This window comes from Phyllobates terribilis, unplaced genomic scaffold (genome assembly GCF_046119375.1).
Source record: "Phyllobates terribilis strain yellow unplaced genomic scaffold, ASM4611937v1 Scaffold_7__3_contigs__length_470593459, whole genome shotgun sequence".
Taxonomy (NCBI): Eukaryota; Metazoa; Chordata; class Amphibia; order Anura; family Dendrobatidae; genus Phyllobates; species Phyllobates terribilis.
In genome coordinates, this window is record NW_027362767.1 from 203,261,997 (window position 1) to 203,282,224 (window position 20,228).

General features: G+C 46.7%; 1 protein-coding gene across 1 annotated transcript; it reads left to right on the forward strand.

Moving 5' to 3' along the window:
* Positions 1 to 217: 217 nt before the first annotated feature.
* On the forward strand, positions 218 to 18,907 carry XKRX (XK related X-linked). The gene is made up of 3 exons (XM_073639669.1): positions 218 to 758; positions 12,555 to 12,817; positions 16,140 to 18,907. Exons 1-3 carry the CDS (start codon positions 448 to 450, stop codon positions 16,859 to 16,861), a joined length of 1,296 nt encoding a protein of 431 aa, XP_073495770.1. The 5' UTR covers positions 218 to 447; the 3' UTR covers positions 16,862 to 18,907.
* The last annotated feature ends 1,321 nt before the right edge of the window (positions 18,908 to 20,228 follow it).

Consider the following 20,228-nt stretch of genomic DNA (forward strand, 5'->3'; position numbering starts at 1 on the left):
AGGGATTGTTATAAGGTGATTAACTCTGTTTTTTGAGCAAAGACAGGTTCTCTTTAACATGTTCATTGTCCATATCTACACCGTCGCTTCTCAGCAGTCATAAATGGCCGTGCACTATGATGTCTTAAGTATTTCACTAATGCAAGGAGAAATAAAATAATTGCAACAACAAAAACAAACTTCTCAGAAACTTGTTGAGCTGTGACGTCATTGTACAGCGAGAGAAGGCGGGCGCTAGGACCCGGCGCGGAGGCGCACACACCTGCTGCTGTGGATCAGCACAGCGAGCACAGACCGGCAGAGAGCGGAGGACGCGGCGCCGCCCGGAGCAGCAGCAGGCGCGCGGCTCCCCACCCTCCATTGTCTCCTGCTGCCGGTAACATGAGCCGGCCGGGGACCGCCTGCAGCGAGAGGACCGCCGAGCGCTGCGCTCAGTGAGCGGGCGGCATGGAGAGCCTCTCCGAGAGCCCGCACAGCCCGGAGAGCGGCGCCTACGTGTCCGAGCGCTCCCGCACCCACCCGCCGCTCAGCATCCTCACCTCCACGCTGCTCTTCTGTGCGGAGACCGTGGCCGCCTGCGTGGTGATCGCGGAGTACAAGAGCACGGAGGACGCGGTGTGGATGTCTCTGACCATCGTCTTCATGCTGGTGCCGTCCATCATGGTGCAGCTCACCCTCACCTTCATCCACCGGGACCTGGGCAGGGACCGGCCGCTCGTCCTGCTCCTGCACCTGCTGCAGCTGGGGCCGCTCATCAGGTGGGTGTATGCACCGGCTTAGGGGTCAGCACCGGACACTACCGGGCGGAGGGCACGGGTCAGCACCGGGCACTACCGGGCGGAGGGCACGGGTCAGCACCGGGCGGAGGGCACGGGTCAGCACCGGGCACTACCGGGCGGAGGGCACGGGTCAGCACCGGGCGGAGGGCACGGGTCAGCACCGGGCACTACCGGGCGGAGGGCACGGGTCAGCACCGGGCACTCCCGGGCGGAGGGCACGGGTCGGCGGCACCGGGCACTCCCGGGCGGAGGGCACGGGTCGGCGGCACCGGGCACTCCCGGGCGGAGGGCACGGGTCGGCGGCATCGGGCACTCCCGGGCGGAGGGCGCGGGTCATTGCGGGGCGGAGGGCGCACATTGTCAGGGAGCACTGCTGAGGCACCTCCAGCTGTGGAGACATTGCAGACATAGCACGCACACCTTTCACACAGGGTCCTCCTGCCCACCAGGACTGTTCCTACACCAGTCTTGGTGAGTGCAGCTTGTGTCCTGGTGCACAGGAGCGTGACCGCACTCGCCGTCCTCCGGTGATCGCTCTGCTGGCTCGGCCATATTTCTACAAGGCGTTGTCTCATTTTCTCAAATTTCTAAAAACAATCAACTTTACACTTTTCTCCTTATTGAAAATCATCTTTGTTCTTGGGACTTTCATCTTATAGTTTACTAGTCATTGCCTAGGATACCGGCCACCTCTGCAGCCTATCAGTGGTGGCCGGAGTCGCAGACTTGCTCTGCGCTCGTACAATACATTGCCCCCTTCCAGCACAGGAGAGCGCAGCGTTCAGGATGTGCCGCAGGTCATCGCGCACCCCTGGGGGTAGGGCAGGGGGGGGGGGGGTCTCCTGGTGATGGCAGTTATAGGGTTATTCTCACCTCCTATGTACTGACCTGAGCAGCCATAAATGCCCCCATTGCCCACCCCTGCACATTAGCGCCCCTTGCTGCCCACGATCAGTGCGGTAAGTGCTGAATGTCATCTCCACCATGTGTATCGCAGTGGGGTGGTAGGTGAGATCATGGCGGCCTCTCCTCCAGAAGACAATGCTGTGTGCCCCTCATCAGCCCGCTTCCTCCTCTCTTACCTGACATGTTCTCCTCAGTGTCTGCTCAGCTCCTCTGCTGGTGCTGTGAGTGCCCTGTACAAGCTGCAGGTCCATCGCAGGCGACCCTGCGCAGAGGAGGGCGGGGGTCCGTCGCGGGCGCCCCTGCGCAGAGGAGGATGGAGCTGATATCAGGACTGGTGTGTGTGCCGCTGTGCTGTCATCCACTATCTGCACCGCCCATCCCTGGGCAGCTGTGGGATATGGTCGCTGAGCCGACTGGTAGACAGGATTGTGGGACGTTTAAGTAACATTTACATTTTAGTTATTGCAGCCCCTGGCGTTGTATGGGTAGGAGTCCAGTGGGCGGAGCTATCCTGTGCTCCCCGGTATGACTGCAGAGCTGTCAATCACTTCCATTTCCTGATCGCTGCGTTGGCTTCTATTCAAAAAGGCCTCATCAAGGCCCCAATATGATTTGGTAGCGAGTCTGGATGGCATAAAGCCGTGGTGCCCGCTGTGATTTCTCTTCTCTGCTCTCCGGCCGACTTTCCAGATTTTGCTTCTGGTCTCTACTTTGTGGTTGCTGCTTGCAAAACACCAATAGTGACACCGGCTGCAGGGCCTGACATCGGTGCAGCCGGGGGTCTGGGTGCTGAGATATTGGAGCACGGCCGCCCCTTAGTATGTGACACCACAGGGTGACAGGTCAGCCAGCACTATTTATAGCACACATTTTTCGGAGGGGTGGACATCTCTGCAGTTACTTGGTGCTTTTGTGCTCTGCAGTATCGGGTCTATTGGGACGGGATAGTCAGGAGCTGCAGTAACCTGTGAGCTGCCTGCGTCTCCTAAGGGTCTGTGCACACGGTAAGTATTTGGTGCAGACATTTCTGCATCTCTTGGCAGGAATAATGCGCTTTTTTGCTGCAGATTTTTTCCCGCTTATTAGGCTGTGTGCCCACGTAGCATTTTTCAAGCGTATATGCTGCGGAATTTCCGCAGCGTAAACGCTTGAAAAACGCATGTATATCCGCACCCCATGGTCCCCAATGGGATTCCGCAAGTTCTATGCACATGCTGCGGATTTTTCCGCAGCGTTTATGCCGCGTTCAAAAATCCGCAGCATGTCATTTAATTTTGCGTTTCCGCAAGCGGAATTGCCTTTGTCCAATGCATAAAAAACGCAAGGCAATTCCGCATGTGGAAAACGCGTGATAAACGCGCGAAAAATGCGCGATAAACGCGTGCGGAATTCCGCATGCGTTTTTCCGGGAGAGGACTTGCATTTATGCAGCAGAAATTTTCTGCTTCATAAATGCAACGTGGGCACATAGCCTTACTATGGGTGCAATCTGCAAAAGCAATGAAGGAATTGACAACTGCAGATTTACATCTGCAAGCAAAAAGTAATCACCGTGTGATTGACCTGAGGTCAGTCTTCAAAAAGCACCCAAGAAAAACATAGAAATTGTGATAAACTGCAAGCACTGAATAGGTAAGAATGGGCGGCCATCAGTCAGGATTTGGCCCAGAAGCCGATATCCAGCTGCCGGGGGGAAGGACAGAAGTCTGGAGAATAAGGGGCAACACTGGAAATATTGATGGATTTGTCAATGAAAGTTTAAAAACTTATGAAATGTTTTATAATTGTTCCTCAGTAACCAGAGAAACAGTAGAAGAAAAGAGCTGAAGGCTATGTGCCCACGTTGCATTTATGAAGCAGAAAATTTCTGCTGCATAAATGCAAGTCCTCTCCCGGAAAAACGCATGCGGAATTCCGCACGCGTTTATCGCGCATTTTTCGCGCGTTTATCACGCGTTTTCCACATGCGGAATTGCCTTGCATTTTTTATGCATTGGACTAAGGCAATTCCGCTTGCGGAAACGCAAAATTAAATGACATGCTGCGGATTTTTGAACGCGGCATAAACGCTGCGGAAAAATCCGCAACATGTGCATAGAACTTGCGGAATCCCATTGGGGACCATGGGGTGCGGATATACATGCGTTTTTCAAGCGTTTACGCTGCGGAAATTCCGCAGCATATACGCTTGAAAAATGCTACGTGGGCACACAGCCTAAAACACTGAGGCAGCAACTTTGGGAAAACCAAAATTAGTGTCAGCCTCAAAACTTTTTGCCACAAGTGTAAGGCCTCATTCAGACGTTGTTTTTGTTTTCTTTTTATTTGTTTCTCACGTACGAGAAAATCTGATCAATTATTTTGAACAGAGTGTGGTCTGAATGTCACCCAATTTTCTCATACATGGAGAAATAAAGAAATTAAAAAAAAAAACAATTTCTCCTCCATTCTGACAGTCTGTAAAAATCGGATCACGCTCTGATGTCACCCGAGTGCAGTCAGATTTTTTTCATGCACCCATTGTCTTGCATTGCTGATCAAAATCAGACATGTCTCCGATTATTTTCCACGGACCACACGGTCTGAGGAAAAAGTCGGACATGTGAATGGCCCCATAGACACAGTGAAAACCATGGATAGCACTGGTACGCAAAAAACGACCGTCTGAATGAGGCCCAATGCAGCACAATGCTCTATGAATAAACGCTTCAGGTGCAATATTTCTGGGTTAATCCTATGGGCAAAACATCCATGTTCACAGAGGGGCCGCACTCCACTTGGCGCCGGGCGCGTCATACGCTGGTATTGTACGACCTCCTATGTGACAGTCTTTATTCTATGACCTCGGCGCGGGCACCAGGAGCTTTCTGCAGATCACCACATATCAGTCATGGGCAGTTATTTGGTATTTAGTACGGATTATATTGCTGGATTATTGCCATACACTTAACCCCTTAACATCCAGCCTAGTTTACTGCCTAATAATGGAACAATTTTTTATTTATTCATTGTCAATCTACATTTCAAAATCCCTAATTTTGTTTTTTCCCCATAGCCATATTAGTACTTGTTTTTGATGGGAGCAGTTGCTTTCTTTTATTGGTATCATTTTTGGGGAACATCTTAGGTTTTGGGGGAAATTGAAAATTTCCGCATTTTAATTAATTTTATGGTGTTTCCGTGGGGTACAGATGACACCTTAGCGTTCTGTGGGTGGATATGATTACAGGAATAATAAATATTGGCTTTGTTTAGAAGGAAAGCTCATGTCTTTGTGCGGCCATCCGTTTTTTTTCTTAAATGACCTGTAGCCTTCATTGATACCTAGTTTTGATAAATGAAGTTTTTTCATCACTTTTACTCCATTTTTTGGGAGATAGTTATGGTGACCAAAAAAAAGCTATTGTGGCTCTGTTTTTTTTCATTTTTAGAAAACTTTTTATGAACTTCATTTGCAAGTATGTAATGTGCGATCCTCTATATGCCTGTTGTTGTGGCAGGTCATATCGAGGGGGTGTTATGCCATCCATAGGCTCTGAACTGTGTTGTGCTTTTCGAGCCCATCTTGACAACGGGGCCATCCATTTAAAGGGAGGCGTTAGGGGGAGTTTATGAAGGAGAGCTGGAGCACTTGACAAGCCAGGGACCGTCCTCCGTGAGGTGTATCCAAGTGCAATGCGTTCCTGCATACTTCTCGGCAGCACATCCCCTGTTTAATCAGGACGAGTCGACGTGCTGCCGAGAACGATGTATAAGCAACTTTAAATGAATTCACCTGAGGCACGAGCATTTGCTCATTCTTTGGTTGATTGTGTCCTGTTGGGAAAGAAAATGAAAGTGAAAAAATGTCAGAGTCTCCAAGGGGTTAATAATTTTCCTTTGGCGTTTCTGTATACAATCAGGTACAGAGGACAGTGTGGATCCATGGAGACTTGTGTCACAGACTCGTAAAGCGGAGATCTGTCGTGCAGCGTGCGCACATGTGGACGGCGCACGGACAATGCTGCCGCTGCTGTTTCCGTGCTCCGCCGTTGGGCGCGCCCTTATCTTCTTTCAGCACTTGCTTAATACGTCCGGGAAGAAAAAAAAGAAAAGCAGAACGTGTTTATCAAAGTTCAACTCTTCTCAGGAAAATAATCCACCGAGGGCAATTCAAAATCTTTGGCTGAGGCTGTGTGTTATCAAACCCTCAGCGACCAGAGCTGGCAGCACCCCAACGTGTCCTCACTGACGAGCCCTGGGCCTCCATCTACTCATTCAGCCAGCAGGTGGGGTCTGACCTCCAGGACCCCCACTGATGTTCACTGAACAACCCATTTATAGACCACCTAGCTATTGGTTTTTCTTTGCATCTCCGCTTTTAACAGCTATAACATTTTTTTGTGTGTTCAATAAGAGTTCTGCAGAAGACTTGGTGTTTTTTTTTTCTTTTTTTAGTTTTAAACTCAATTTTTCATTGTATAGTTTTTTTCAATGTAGCTGAAGCCTCCATCGGGGACCCCAATTACAGGGACAGGGCTCCTGTCCTGACAGTAACTATTAGAGCTGATCTGGGTCTAATAAGACCCAGCAGCTCTGCTTATTCCAGGGAGACACTTGTTGGGTCCAGAAGAAGCAGGCCCGGACTGACAGTCCGTCTGATCGGACTGATTCCCAGTGGGCCGCTCTGCCTGCCACAGTATTTGTGCGGAGCTAAATAGTAGCTCTTCTTTCTGCTGCCTGTATTGTAATTGTAGTGTGACCTTTATATTGTGTGTGACATGTATCTGATGGACATGTCGTGTTCCAGCCTGGTCCCGAGCTCCGGCATTGCTGATTCTTCTAGACACTACATAGATCTCTGGGCTGAATGACAGAAGTGGTGGCTGCGGCTTCCATGGGAACAAATATAGTGGGAACCTCCAGGGGATTTCATCTTACACCTTTGTAAAATGTATGTGCAGCTCTCATGTTATTTAAAGGGAAGTTTCATGCCGGCTTGACCATCTGCAGCATTGGGTAGTAGACATTAACCCTTTCACTGCCGGGTGTTTTTAAGTTGTTGGGTTTTTTTTTTTTTTTTTCATTTTCCGATTCTGGTAGCCAGAACAATCTTCTAACCTTTTTTTTGACACGTTAAAATAAAAAATTTATATTAAACCCCCATAACCATATACGCTCTAAAAGTACACACCCAGTACATTGTCAAAAGCCAACCAGCACTTTGTACACGCAGGCGCCTTCATTCAATTTTGCGTCAAGGTTTAAAAAAAAAGGCATAAAAAGTTAAATGGCAAAGGGAAGAGTCAGACGGCCTTATAACTCGAACAAGGATCGCACTGCACGGACTGGCAGCGGATCTCCTGACCCGAGCATGAGAGCTGCATACAAATACACGGCCTCATGCTCTAGTCGAGAGAGCTGCCGGCCAGTCCGAGCATTGTGTTGCGATCCTCGTCTGAGTTATCGGCCGTGTGACTCTTCCCTAAAAGTGTGACCCAAACAGAAATTTGGATACCCACACCTTTAAAATACTCATTTAACCTGTGTTGAGACTGGTGTGACTACTTTGATAATCCATGTCAGGATGGCTGTATAATCCTTATTGAGTTTTCTTGCCTGATTTTTAAATGAGCATGTTATGAGTCTGGACTCGTACAATGCTCATATTAGGATTATTCTGCCATTCTTAATTTGGTTTTCTTAGTAAGTACACCAGCCTCAGCTGATCGGAGATCTATTAAATAATGTATGTATGTTGTAGAGTGAAATCTGAAGACAGATCCACTTTAACCCCCTTACCGGCATATGACGTACTGGTAAGTCTTCTACCAGCTCCCTGACTTCGATGTGGGCTTGCTCACTGAGCCTGCATCTTTCCCGGCTGATCACTGACGTATGTGTCTGCTTTTACCATCACGGTTTGGCCCTGGCGTCCGTTATTACCATCACTGTTTGGCCCTGGTGTCCGTTATAACCATCACTGTTTGGCCCGGGCGTCAGTTTTTTACCATCACGGTTTGGCCCTGGCGTCCGTTATTACCATCACGGTTTGGCCCTGGCGTCCGTTATTACCTTCACGGTTTGGCCCTGGCGTCCGTTATTACCATCACGGTTTGGCCCTGGCGTCCGTTATTACCATCACGGTTTGGCCCTGGCGTCCGTTATTACCATCACGGTTTGGCCCTGGCGTCCGTTATTACCATCACGGTTTGGCCCTGGCGTCCGTTATTACCATCACGGTTTGGCCCTGGCGTCCGTTATTACCATCACGGTTTGGCCCTGGCGTCCGTTATTACCATCACGGTTTGGCCCTGGCGTCCGTTATTACCATCACGGTTTGGCCCTGGCGTCCGTTATTACCATCACGGTTTGGCCCTGGCGTCCGTTATTACCATCACGGTTTGGCCCTGGCGTCCGTTATTACCATCACGGTTTGGCCCTGGCGTCCGTTATTACCATCACGGTTTGGCCCTGGCGTCCGTTATAACCATCACGGTTTGGCCCGGGCGTCCGTTATAACCATCACTGTTTGGCCCGGGCGTCCGTTATAACCATCACTGTTTGGCCCGGGCGTCAGTTTTTTACCATCACTGTTTGGCCCTGGTGTCCTTTATAACCATCACTGTTTGGCCCTGGTGTCCTTTATAACCATCACTGTTTGGCCCGGGCGTCAGTTTTTTACCATCACTGTTTCGCCAGTGATTTTCACGTATGAATAAATAAGTTTCACAGCTTCTCCTATCCATTACAGTGTTAATGACTGACAGCACGGAGTCTGTGCACTGATGCCATCCATGTGCTGTCTGGGATATTCAGGACCCATAGACTTGTATTGCTACCTTTCATTCACGATGCCGGTAAAAAACACGCACGTGGTAATGAGCTCCACTCATTTCCATATTGGGAGGTCACATCTACAGATATCTGTATAAGTGTAGTGGGCACCTGGCTCAGTGAGTAGGACAGGTGCGTGATACCTGCTCCTCGCTATCGTGGCGAGCTGTGACAGACACCCTGCCGCCTCTGATATTTTACGTGCTGCACAGCCAGTGTTTCTTGGTGTTTGCTCAGCTGTAATACACTTAGGCTATGTGCCCACGTTGCATTTATGAAGCAGAAATTTTCTGCTTCATTTCTGCAAGTCCTCTCCCGGAAAAACGCATGCGGAATTCTGCACGCGTTTATCGCGCATTTTTCGCGCGTTTATCACGCGTTTTCCACATGCGGAATTGTCTTGCGTTTTTTATGCATTGGACAAAGGCAATTCTGCTTGCGGAAACGCAAAATTAAATGACATGCTGCGGATTTTTGAGCGCAGCATAAACGCTGCGGAAAAATCCGCAGCATATGCACAGAACATGCGGAATCCCCTTGGGGACCATGGGGTGCGGATTACCTAGCGTTTCACAAGCGTTTCCGCTGCGGAAATTCCGCATCAAAAACGCTTGAAAAACGCTACGTGGGCACCCAGCCTTACAAATGATTTTCTTTCTCGCGGTAAATCATTATTAGTTCAGATGGAGAAATAGTCGACACGTTCTGCTATTGTTTGTTTTTCCACCATGTTCTCTAACTAAAGCAAAATGGAAAAACTGCCTGTAGAGGAAACCTGTCGACACCTTATCCGCGTATCCTATACCGTGGTAAGGGGTCTCTGAAGTGTAAGTGTTGGGGTTGTTCCACCATTACTTATTATTTTTTGTAATTTACATGCAGCTAAGAAATAGTAAAAAGAATTCTTTACTGCTCCATGCAAGTGGTTAAAAGCAAAGTTTCACCTTACCAGGTCTTCATCAAGCGTCATAAAGAAGGTGGGTGGAAACGTTGCTTTTAGCTACTTGTATGAATTAATGATGAATTTTTTTAATCTCCTGGAGGAGCGCAGTCTTTTTGCTATATATTGTGATTTGCACAAGTGAACTCCTTGGGCACCCATGGACCCTGCTGCTCATATGTGACTCTGGATGTGCTGCAAGTGCACAGATATTTATTATGCGTAATACAGGGAGCACTGTCAATCACTAGTAGCCCCGCCCACTGGACTCATCCATATAACACCAAGGATTTCACTGAAACTTTTCCCACGTCTCATACTGATCAGCTCCTCCTGCTCTATAACCTCCTGTCCACAGATCAGACTCCATTTTCAACACCTCAGGTTCCTTTTAAATAGTTCTGGATTTGTTTTTATGGAATAAGGCATGTAACATTGCAAATAGTATCAACACCAAGTGGATTTCTTCACTGTTGTGGGTCATGTAGATATTTTTTATACCACAGAGTAGTTAATGTAATGGGGTATGGTAAGTATATTGGTGGTCTTCGCACTGTAAGTTTAAAAGGGATATGGGGTGAAACAAAGTTATTACTGAAGGTCTGACCGCTAGGACCCCCCCATTGAACGGGGGCACTTTTATACCTTTTACAAAATTGAGCATCATATTTGACGCCCGACCTCTACTCCATTCATTCTCTATTGGGCTGCTGAAAAAAAGAAAGCTCTGCCGCCCCATAGAGAATAAATGGAGCATCAATCAGGGCTTTGATGGTCATCGCCTCATATTAGAGTCCTTACCGTATGACAGTTCCTACATACTAATTGCATTGAGGCGACTTTCCTTGTACAATCCCAGAGTTTGCATGAATGGGGTTACCCCACACAAACTCCGATCTACAGCAAATACCAACAGAGGGGGAAAATCGCCAAAAAAGATTACTGCAGAACGCGGTCCCGTGGATTGCAAGGGCAGAAGCGTTGGGTCCCTTGGGCTTAAACCATGGCAATGAATTAAGCGCCTTCTTGTATCGGCATATACTTTTTAATATGATTTGTAACTATATGTATCGTGATTCCTTTTGAAAATGTTTGGGAAATACCAACTTCTCCTGTGATTGCTATAATTGGGTATGTAAATTTCAGCATTGCGGGTAAAATTAAGAGGAGGCCTAAGAGGTGTTATGCCGGGGCCAGATGAAGCGTAATTAAATGCGAAACAGCCGTTTCCCAGCTGTTGTGTCTCTACAGTGTATCCTGCACCATTTTTGAAAAAAAGAAAAGTATTGCATATACTTAAGTGGTGGGTACCACTTCTTTTTTTTTTCCTGCTTTTTTGCACGTTGATTCTCTAAGAGATTGCTGCAGAAAGCCAAACACAGCGCTCCGCAGCCCGATAGAGACTGAATGAAGTTGTGGTCAGGCATGCAAACTGCTGCTCTCTTCTAACTGGGATAAAAGTGCCCCATTTTTCCGATTTGTGCAAGTCCAAAAGCAGATTATTAAAGGGACTATGTCAGCAGGTTTTTGCCAGGTAATCTGAGAACAGCATGATGCAGGGCCAGAGACCCTGATTCCTGTATTGTGTCACTTGCTAAGCTATGTGTTGCTATTTCAATAAAATCAGTGTTTTATCAACAGGAGATTATTAGTGCAGGACTAGGTGTCTCATGCCATCTAGTCCGGCTGCTCTGTGTAACCCTGCCCCCATCACTGATTGGCAGCTTTCTGTCAATGTACACAGAAAGCAGCCAATCAGTGGAGTGGGCGGGGTTACACACAGCTCAGTATTGGAGCTCTGCTACATCTGCAGCAGAGTTGTATCAAAATGACAGCATGCACACGAGCAAGTGATACATTGCCAGAATCAGGGTCTCGGCCCCTAGATCCGGCTGACAAATCCCCTTTAAATACAACCACTTCGTTATGTTCATGTGATGAGCCTAGGTGACGCGTCAGGCAGGAAGGAGGCGCCGCCGCTCTCTTATTACCTGTTCCCTGATGTTTCTAGACGACTGGCCAAACTTATCTGTGCTGTGCTAGGCCAGTGTACACACCAGAAGAAGATTCATCAGGGATCTGGACAACACCCAAATGCTAACATTGTTTTCTTCTAGTAAACTAGGATATCTCCAATGTTAATATAATTGCATGAACATCTCTATTCAGATGTCTGGAGCTTACTGAGCTGTATTATCTGATTATATGAGAACATTTGATCGTATTATATGAGATTTAATATTAGATGATCCTTATTAAGAGAATGCAAAACAAAACGAGTCCTCTGCTCAGGAGCGACCCGGAAGCGTAAGAGGAAAAACCCGTCTGACCACTTAGTGAGCCGCGTAACGTGGTGTTATAGACCTTCTTATTCACATGAGCAAATACTGCTGAAAGATCAAGGGAAAATGTATTTAAAGGGGTTCTCTTAACTGCCCCTCTTATTGAAGCATAGCAGGCCTTTCCCTTCACATGTTTTAAAAGATAAGTATAAGTAACAATGGCGACCGATATTGGCCTAATGTGTATGGTGCCTTTATTGTGATTCATTTATATTGTATTCAATAGCAAATAGGCAAACCGTGTACTGTCTGAGAAAGTGGAGGTATCCGTCCAGCAGCCCGGTAGGTCGTGCGGCCAAAGATCGCTATGAGTCGCTGCTACATCTCTGCAGTACAAGTGAATGAGGTCTCCGTGTGACCCCCTAGGGTACCAAGCAAAATCGGACCAGGTTGGATTTTTTTTGCAATTTGCTTACCGCAGTACACTAGGGGTTGAAATGCAACGCCATTGGCTTGTATTGCGCTGAGATGTAGCAGTGACGCCACGCCGTCCTTGGCCACGCCATCTTTGTCGTGGTCAGTTGCCGCATAGCCTCAGCCTAAGAGGTTTCGCCGCCTCTATACGAGGTATGACTCGAGTGTGACCACCTATTTATGCCAGCGACATGTAACAAGCCTCGGCTAGTCCCACCATCCAGGTCCCCTGCGCGTCGCTTAACACTTGTAGAAAACTGATGACTATCGATAGTTTCCAATGTTTTAATTTCAGCCTAAATCTCCGGGAAAGTATTCCAGCTGATAACAATGGTGTCTCCCTTCACCGTCCCCCAGGTGTGTGGAAGCCCTGGTAGTCTACTGTCAGATGGGCCGTGAGGAAGAGCCGTATGTGAGCATCTCTCGGAAAAAACACCTGCGTGGCTGGGGAGAGTCCGAAGAAGAAGAGCGTGAAGTCGGCCACTCGCTGAGAAGATTGGCCACGCACCGCAATGCCTTCAAGCGCACGGCTGTTATTCAGGCCTTCCTCGGCTCGACACCGCAGCTCACCCTGCAGCTGTACATCTGTGTGCTACAGAGATATATCCCAGCAGCACGAGGTAAGAATTGCTTTACAGGATGTCTCCAATTCATGGTTCTCTAGCTGTGACATAACTACAACCTCCCGCATGCCCCTACAGCAGGGGCACACAACATTTTTTGATCCAAGAACCACATTGCCATACTGAAGCAATCCCAAGGGCCACAAAAAAAATGTAAAGGGGTACTTGCATGAATACATCACTAGAATCACCATCAGTACATTAATACATCACCAGAACCAAGTTTTCAGTATTTAAGGAGGATTTAGAGAGTTTCAACTCCAAAAAAACAAAAATCAGTATGAATACTCACCAACATCAACTGAGTTTTGGCAGCAGAAACTTGCCAAATCTGCCTCATAATCTCAAATCTCTAAATTTTGAGGATTTTTAAATTTTATCATGAAGCGCAATATGGATAGCTGTGTACAAGATCAGAACCACTGTCAGCACATGTATACGGTGCCAGAACCACCATCTGTACATGAATGCAGCATCATAACTACCATCAGTACATGAATGCAGCGCCAGAACCACAGTCAGTAAATATATACCACTAGTAGAGCGATCAATTGTAATGTTAGGTCAGCCTCATATATAATTGTATTGCTTGAACCTACAATTCCCAGTATGTCCTTAACAATAGTAAGGAGATGCTGGGAGTTGTTACCAGCCATCATCAGACTGCGGACCATACAGGAACCACAGCACTTGATACCTAGTATGATAAATAAATGTTTGCATCCAGGTACTTTTATAGGGGACATCTTCTCTGATTGGAGTTGTTCCCATCCCTTTTGTCTTCCATGTAGTACAGACGCTATGATGAGCTTTTACACCCACAGCTGGTTTATGCAGACTTTCCTCTTCTCTGTCTTCAGCAGCACATCCTGACACTGTGCCTTAGTAATAAAAGTATTATTATACTGCCCCATAAATATCTCCCATGCTATGCTGCTGAATAAATAATTACCCTTCACTGTGCTTCCTGTACAAAATATCCCTCTCACACTGCCCCTCTCCATAGTATCTCCCGATACTACCCCTTTCCATAATGTCCCCCAGAGTGTTCCCCATTGCCTCATAATGTCCCCTGGAAAGTAACAGCAAGCACAAAACAAGCCTTTCACCTTTGCCTGCTGGAGCGCTTACCAGTGCCTGCACCCGTATGGCCCGGCGCCAGCAGCAGTGTGATGACGTCTGCAGCGTGTTGACCTCATCCTGTTGGGGCTGGGACAGATGAGAGCTGCTCAGTCCCAGAGCTGCAGTTTTCAAGGTATTCACACCTGAAAGACTCAAATACATTTGACTTTAGGAAGGAGGTTGCGGCTTCTCCCGGTGGCGGCGTCTCCTGCTAGCGGCGTCTCCCAGAGAGCTCCGCGGGCCGCACGACATACTTTGGTGGGCTGCATGTTATGCCCTACAGCCTGGAAATTGATCCTTCAGGGTTTGCTCCTATGGAGTCTCTGGTGTTCTTCTCATCCTTTGATTTTGGTACCTGGCGCGTCCTCTGATCCTGCCGCTGTGCGGGGACATTGCCGCCCGGTGTGTCCCGCCGTTCTCGCTCGCACACCTGCTCCCGCCGTTCTCGCTCGCACACCTGCGCCCGCCGTTCTCGCTCGCACACCTGCGCCCGCCGTTCTCGCTCGCACACCTGCGCCCGCCGTTCTCGCTCGCACACCTGCGCCCGCCGTTCTCGTGCTCCATCTTCATTAATTTTTTTGGCTTCATGTTTTCTATAGCCAGATACAGGTTTGTGACCGAAGAATATGTAGTTTCAGTTCTCATGAGTTTTTGATGTTGTGTATTTTCGCTGTACAAAAAAACGCAGCGTCTTACAGATCCAGCAAAGTGGATGGGATTTATAGAAATCTGACCACTGCGCTTTTTATTTTATTTAACACTGTGTAATCTGAATATTCAGTTAAAAAACCCATATAATTGACATGTATCAAAACAAAGCAGCTTTATTTAGAACATGACACCAAAAAAAAGACAAAAAATCCCGCCTCAAAAACTAAATAATGTATGTGTGTGTATATATAGATATATAGATATAGATGTATCAAAATCTAAATATAATGATCTATAAACACAGTAAACGTAAAAAAAAATCAAAAATGCCAAAATTATGGTTTTTTTTTTGTTGCTGCTACAATACCACAAAAAATGGTGTAACAAGCGATGAAAACATTACATCTATCCCAAAACAGTATCAATAAAATCGTCATCTCGCCCCACAAAAAATAATCCATCACACAGCTCCATCAACTGAAAAATGAAAACGTTCCAGGTCTCGTAAAATGGCGACACAATCCCCCAAAACTTATGATTTATTTTTTATTTACCACTAAAAATATAAAAACCGTTGACATGTTGGGTATCACCGCAATCACACTGATGAGCAGAATCATGCTACAAGGTAATTTTTACCACAAAATGTCAGAAATGTGTTGTTTTTCTCAATTTTTACCCATTTGTAAAAGGGATGGTGTCATTCAAAAGTACAACTCATCCCACAAAAACCGAGCCCTCATGCAGCTATGGGGACAGAAAAATAAAGTTATGGCTCTTGGAAGAAGATGAGGAAATATCTAAACACAAAAACAGAAACTTTCTGCTTTGTGAAGGGGTTAATATGGTGTACAGTGACATGTAAAAGTTTGTGCACCCCTGGTCAATATTACTGTTATTGTGAACAGTTAAGCAAGCTGAAGATGGAATGATCTCAAAAAGACATAAAGTTACAGATGACACATTTCCTTTGTATTTTAGGCCAAAAATATATATTTTCATCTTTTACATTTAAAAAAATTACAAAAAGAAAAATGGGCCGATGGAAAAGTTTGTGCACCCTTGGAGATTTGTGTGCTTTGATAATTTTGACCAAGGTTTCAGACCTTAATTAGCCTATTAGGGTTATGGCTTGTTCACCATCATTGTTGGGAAAGGCCAGGTGATGTAAATTTCCAGCTTTATAAAAACCCGGCCTCCTCTAACCTTGTGCCAAAAACCAGCAGCCATGGGTTCTTCTAAGCAGCTGCCGAGCACTCTGACAATGGTGGCGGCCACAAAGCAGGAGAAGCTATAAGAAGACAGCAAGAGGTCTGGCTGACTAATTCTCAGTTACCTCATTCTGCAGCCAGCAATAGACAGCACCGAGGTTATAGAAGGCAAACAACACAACGTTTTTAATGAAACCCAAGCGCAAAACTTATTTTTTAAACTCAATCTCATGCATTTCAGTAAAAAAAAACCAAAGTTTCCAAAGGTGTAACGTTCATAAAAAGTGCTCTTGTTGGTTTTGTATATGAATGACATCTTCTTCTTTTTCCCGCAGCCGTCCTCATGGCCATGTCTCTGGCTTCAACCACTTACGGTGCTTTGGTTCTGAACGTTTTGGCCATCCAGATCAAGTACGATGACTACAAGGTGCGTCTGAGCGTCCCCGCCTTCCTGTGCATCATTACCTGGCGGTGTCTGGAGATCGCCACCCGTGTCACCGTGCTGGTGCTGTTCTGCTCGGCCCTGAAGGCCTGGGTGGCAGCCGTGGCGCTGGTGAACTTGATTGCCCTCTTCCTTTTACCATGGGTGAACTTTTGGAGGAGTGGATCCAGCCTTCCAGAGAACGTGGAAAAGAATTTTAGCTTGTTTGGCACGGTGTCCGTTTTGGGCACGATCACGCTGCTCTACTCGGCCATCAACATGTTCTGCTGGTCAGCGGTGCAGCTCAACCTGAGCGACAGGGACTTAATCGATCAGAGTCAGAACTGGGGAAGGTTGAGCGTCCATTACACCATCAGACTGCTGGAGAACGCCGCCCTGATCTTGCTCTGGTATTTTTATAAAGAGGACGGCTTTGAGTATTTTTGTTCCCCCTTGCTGGTTGTGCAGCTGTTGGTGGGGTACTGCGCCGCAGTCTCATTCATGCTCCTTTTCTACCAGTATTTTCATCCCTGCCGGTCTCTGTTTAGCCACAATGTTTCTGACTTTATATTGTGCGCTTGCCTCAGAGCAAAGCCAACTCACATACTCGTGGAGGGGAAAGAGACCGATGTGTGATGGGGAATTTTATTTATTTATGCAACTTTAATTGATGTGAAGGAGTGCCATCCTACTGCAATCAGACGGGCAGCGGTGTCCATGTGCTCCTGCCCTCACACACCGGCACGTCTATACCAGGATTATTATAGGTGATGGCGGCTGCACGGATCCGGCACGTCTTCACTATGCCACAAGCATTGCCGCCTGCAGCAACCAATCACCGCCAGGCTTCACTCCACGCCTCATTTACCTATGCCAAACCCCAAACGAATTTTCAAGAGGATCCAGCATGGAAACTTGAGGCTTTTGGATTTCAGCTGCTGACGTGTATTGGGGAGGGCCAGAGATTTTCATTGAATTTGGGGCTGTCTGAGCGTGGGCAGCATTTTTTTTTTTTTTTTTTTATGGAGGGGGAGAGAGTGAAAGTTGTAATGGGGAAGGAGGGTCTTGCTGTTTTCCTATCTTGGTTTTATTTTTTTGCAGACATTAGAAACACCTTAAAAGCATATTAAAGTATATGAATTTAAAACCAAAAGGCAACATAATTGGCTTTATGAAAGACGCATGGAATTCCTGGCGTTATTTATAAGCCAATGAAGAAATTCCTACAACATTTTTGAGATAAACGGAATCTGTCAGTGAGTTTTTGGTATTTTATCTGACAGCTTCACATTGTAGAAGCAGAGACGCTGATTCCAGGGATGTATCACTTATTAGGCTGTGTTGTAGTTTCAGTACAATTAGTGTTTTATCAGCAGGAGATTATCACTGCTGGACTCAGTTTTTTTTATGCCAGGCAGTCCAGCTAATCTGTAACCACGCCCCCACCACTGATTGGCAGATTGCTGACGAACCTTCCAATCAGGGGTATGGGCGGGGTTATACACTGCTCAGCATTCTGAGCACTGCTACATCTACAACAAAGAAAGCTATCAAAACTGCAGAAAGTAGCCCAGCAAGTGACACATCACTGGAATCGGGGTCTCAGCCCCTACATTATGCTGCCGTCAGTTTACATAGCAAAATCCTGATAACAGATTGCCTTTAAATAATTTACCAAAGCAGATAACGGCTGTAATGAGTCTCTTACATTTGAGGGCACTTTACACGGACGGCTTATTGAGGTCACTGTGAACAGTGCAGCGCTTGGCTTTGTCAAAAGCCGTTTTTGGAAGCAAAAGTTGATTGGTTGCTGTGGACAGTATCCATTTTTCTGCTGTGATAAACGCTAAATCTGTTTCCATACAAATGGAATTTTGCACCGTGTATAATATGACAAGTTGGAAACTAAAGTTACAAGAATCCGTAAAGAGTTTGTCCACTTGAAAAAAAAAATGTTTATAATTGAAATCTGTACATCTGTATATAATTATACTAAGAGAGGTGTCGTCAATGGTCCTGGGTCCTGTCTGGTCCTACTTTCAGCCTTGTGATGGACGTCCTTTGTTGCCACCTGACCAGTGTTGTGTGTAAAGGGGGCTGGCTGAGTGAGTGTTTCAATAGCTGAGCAGCCCCCTCCTATGTCGATGCGTTGGCCGTGATAGAGGAGTGGACTGTCCAACTAATTTGCAGTTAGTCAGTCATCACTTGCAATTCTCTTTCCTTTTCACAAAGTGCTATCCCTGGATCTCCTTGTAGAAGAGCCAGGAGAAATATTATCTTTTTTTGGGGGGATGGGGGGATTTTTATTACACATAGTCTAGTCTGTCTGTTACTTGTGTTGTCTAATTCTATTTACGGCGCCGGTCTGTCGTAATCCAGACATGTACAGAGCGCCCATTCCTTCTCCGCTATGTCACCTCTCTGGTTGTATCACGGGTTATTACATCGGATTGCTTCATGTGGTTTTATTTTCAGTATTAGGAACTTTTAGAAGACCGGAGATAATTGGCTCTAGGGGTGATGATATTATGGTATTTGTCTTTTTAAAAGGAGTTGTGTATGATCAGGGGAAAAAAAAAAAAAGTTTTCTCCATCCCAACCACATGGCCTCCTACACCCCTGTCCATAGGCTATTTCTGGTCTCGTAGCTCCCAACCCCACCGCTTGGCCACACACCGCACCTATGGAAAGGAAGGGCAAGGTTTAGGAGCGTGTTTCCTAACTTCAGATGATCCCTTCTAAGAGCTCGTGCAGACCACCATATTTTCGGATGAGCGAATACCTGCTTGTCTGCACCTAACCTAAAGAGGATCTGTCAGCAGATTTTTGCTGTTTAATCTGAGAGCCTGATTCCAGTGATCTGTAACTTGCTCAGCTGTAGTTTCAATACAATCAGTGTTTTATCAGCAGGAGATTATCACCAGAGGACTAGGTGTCACATGCCATGTAGTCCTCCTTTCTATAACCACACCCCCACCACTGATTGCTGTCAGTATACACAGAAATCTGCCAATCAGGGGTGTGGGCGGGGTTATACACAGCTCAGCATTCTGACCACTTCTACATTTACAGCAATGACAACAGGGATTCTATCAAAACTGCAGCAAGCAGCCCAGTAAGTGACACATCGCTGGAATCAGGGTCTCTGGCTCTACATTATGCTGCGCTTAGATTACATAGCAAAAACCTGCTGAAAATTCCCTTTAATGTTATAGAAAAAAAATCTACTGTAGAAAGAGCAACACTGTATCAATGTAAATGCTGAGCAGCTTGGTGTAAAACAAATCAGAATGCTTTCCTTTTGTTATAATGAGACTACAACCATTAAAATAAGTGGGTGACTACTGCTCCACTGGTAATAGGCAGACGATCCCGACTTTTCTACAAGAATTTTTTTATGGATACTTTTTTATGAACTTTTGCATCATGGGATGATTATGGCTAGGATATCCGCTTTTGTTGACTGTGGCGGTCTACCTAGCTGTCAAATATGTACGGATTTCAGGGATCCAGGTTGTGGCTGGAAAATATGGCGGTCTCAGGAAACCCTTCTCACCGGGCGTCTCTTTGACGTGTCAGGAATTTTAATTTTAGGATAAAGGGAGGATCATTAAACACAGACACTCTGGTGGTCCCTGCTGGTCTTTGTTTACAGGCTGCTAACAATGATGACGCTATGAGAACGTGACTGCTGCAGCCAGTCAGTGGCAGCTGGGCGATGCCATAAGGTACGGCATTGACTGTTTACAGACCGTCAGCACGTGACTGCTGCAGCCAGTCAGTGGCAGCTGGGCGATGCCATAAGGTACGGCATTGACTGTTTACAGACCGTCAGCACGTGACTGCTGCAGCCAGTCAGTGGCAGCTGGGCGATGCCATAAGGTACGGCATTGACTGTTTACAGACCGTCAGCACGTGACTGCTGCTGCCAGTCAGTGGCAGCTGGGCGATGCCATAAGGTATGGCATTGACTGTTTACAGACCGCCAGCTCGTGACTGCTGC

Coding starts and splice junctions, on each gene's coding strand:
- XKRX (XM_073639669.1), top strand. CDS start 448: ATGGAGAGCCTCTCCGAGAGCCCGCACAGCCCGGAGAGCGGCGCCTAC. Junction 759..12,554: donor CAGCTGGGGCCGCTCATCAG/GTGGGTGTATGC, acceptor ACCGTCCCCCAG/GTGTGTGGAAGCCCTGGTAG. Junction 12,818..16,139: donor ATATATCCCAGCAGCACGAG/GTAAGAATTGCT, acceptor TTTTTCCCGCAG/CCGTCCTCATGGCCATGTCT.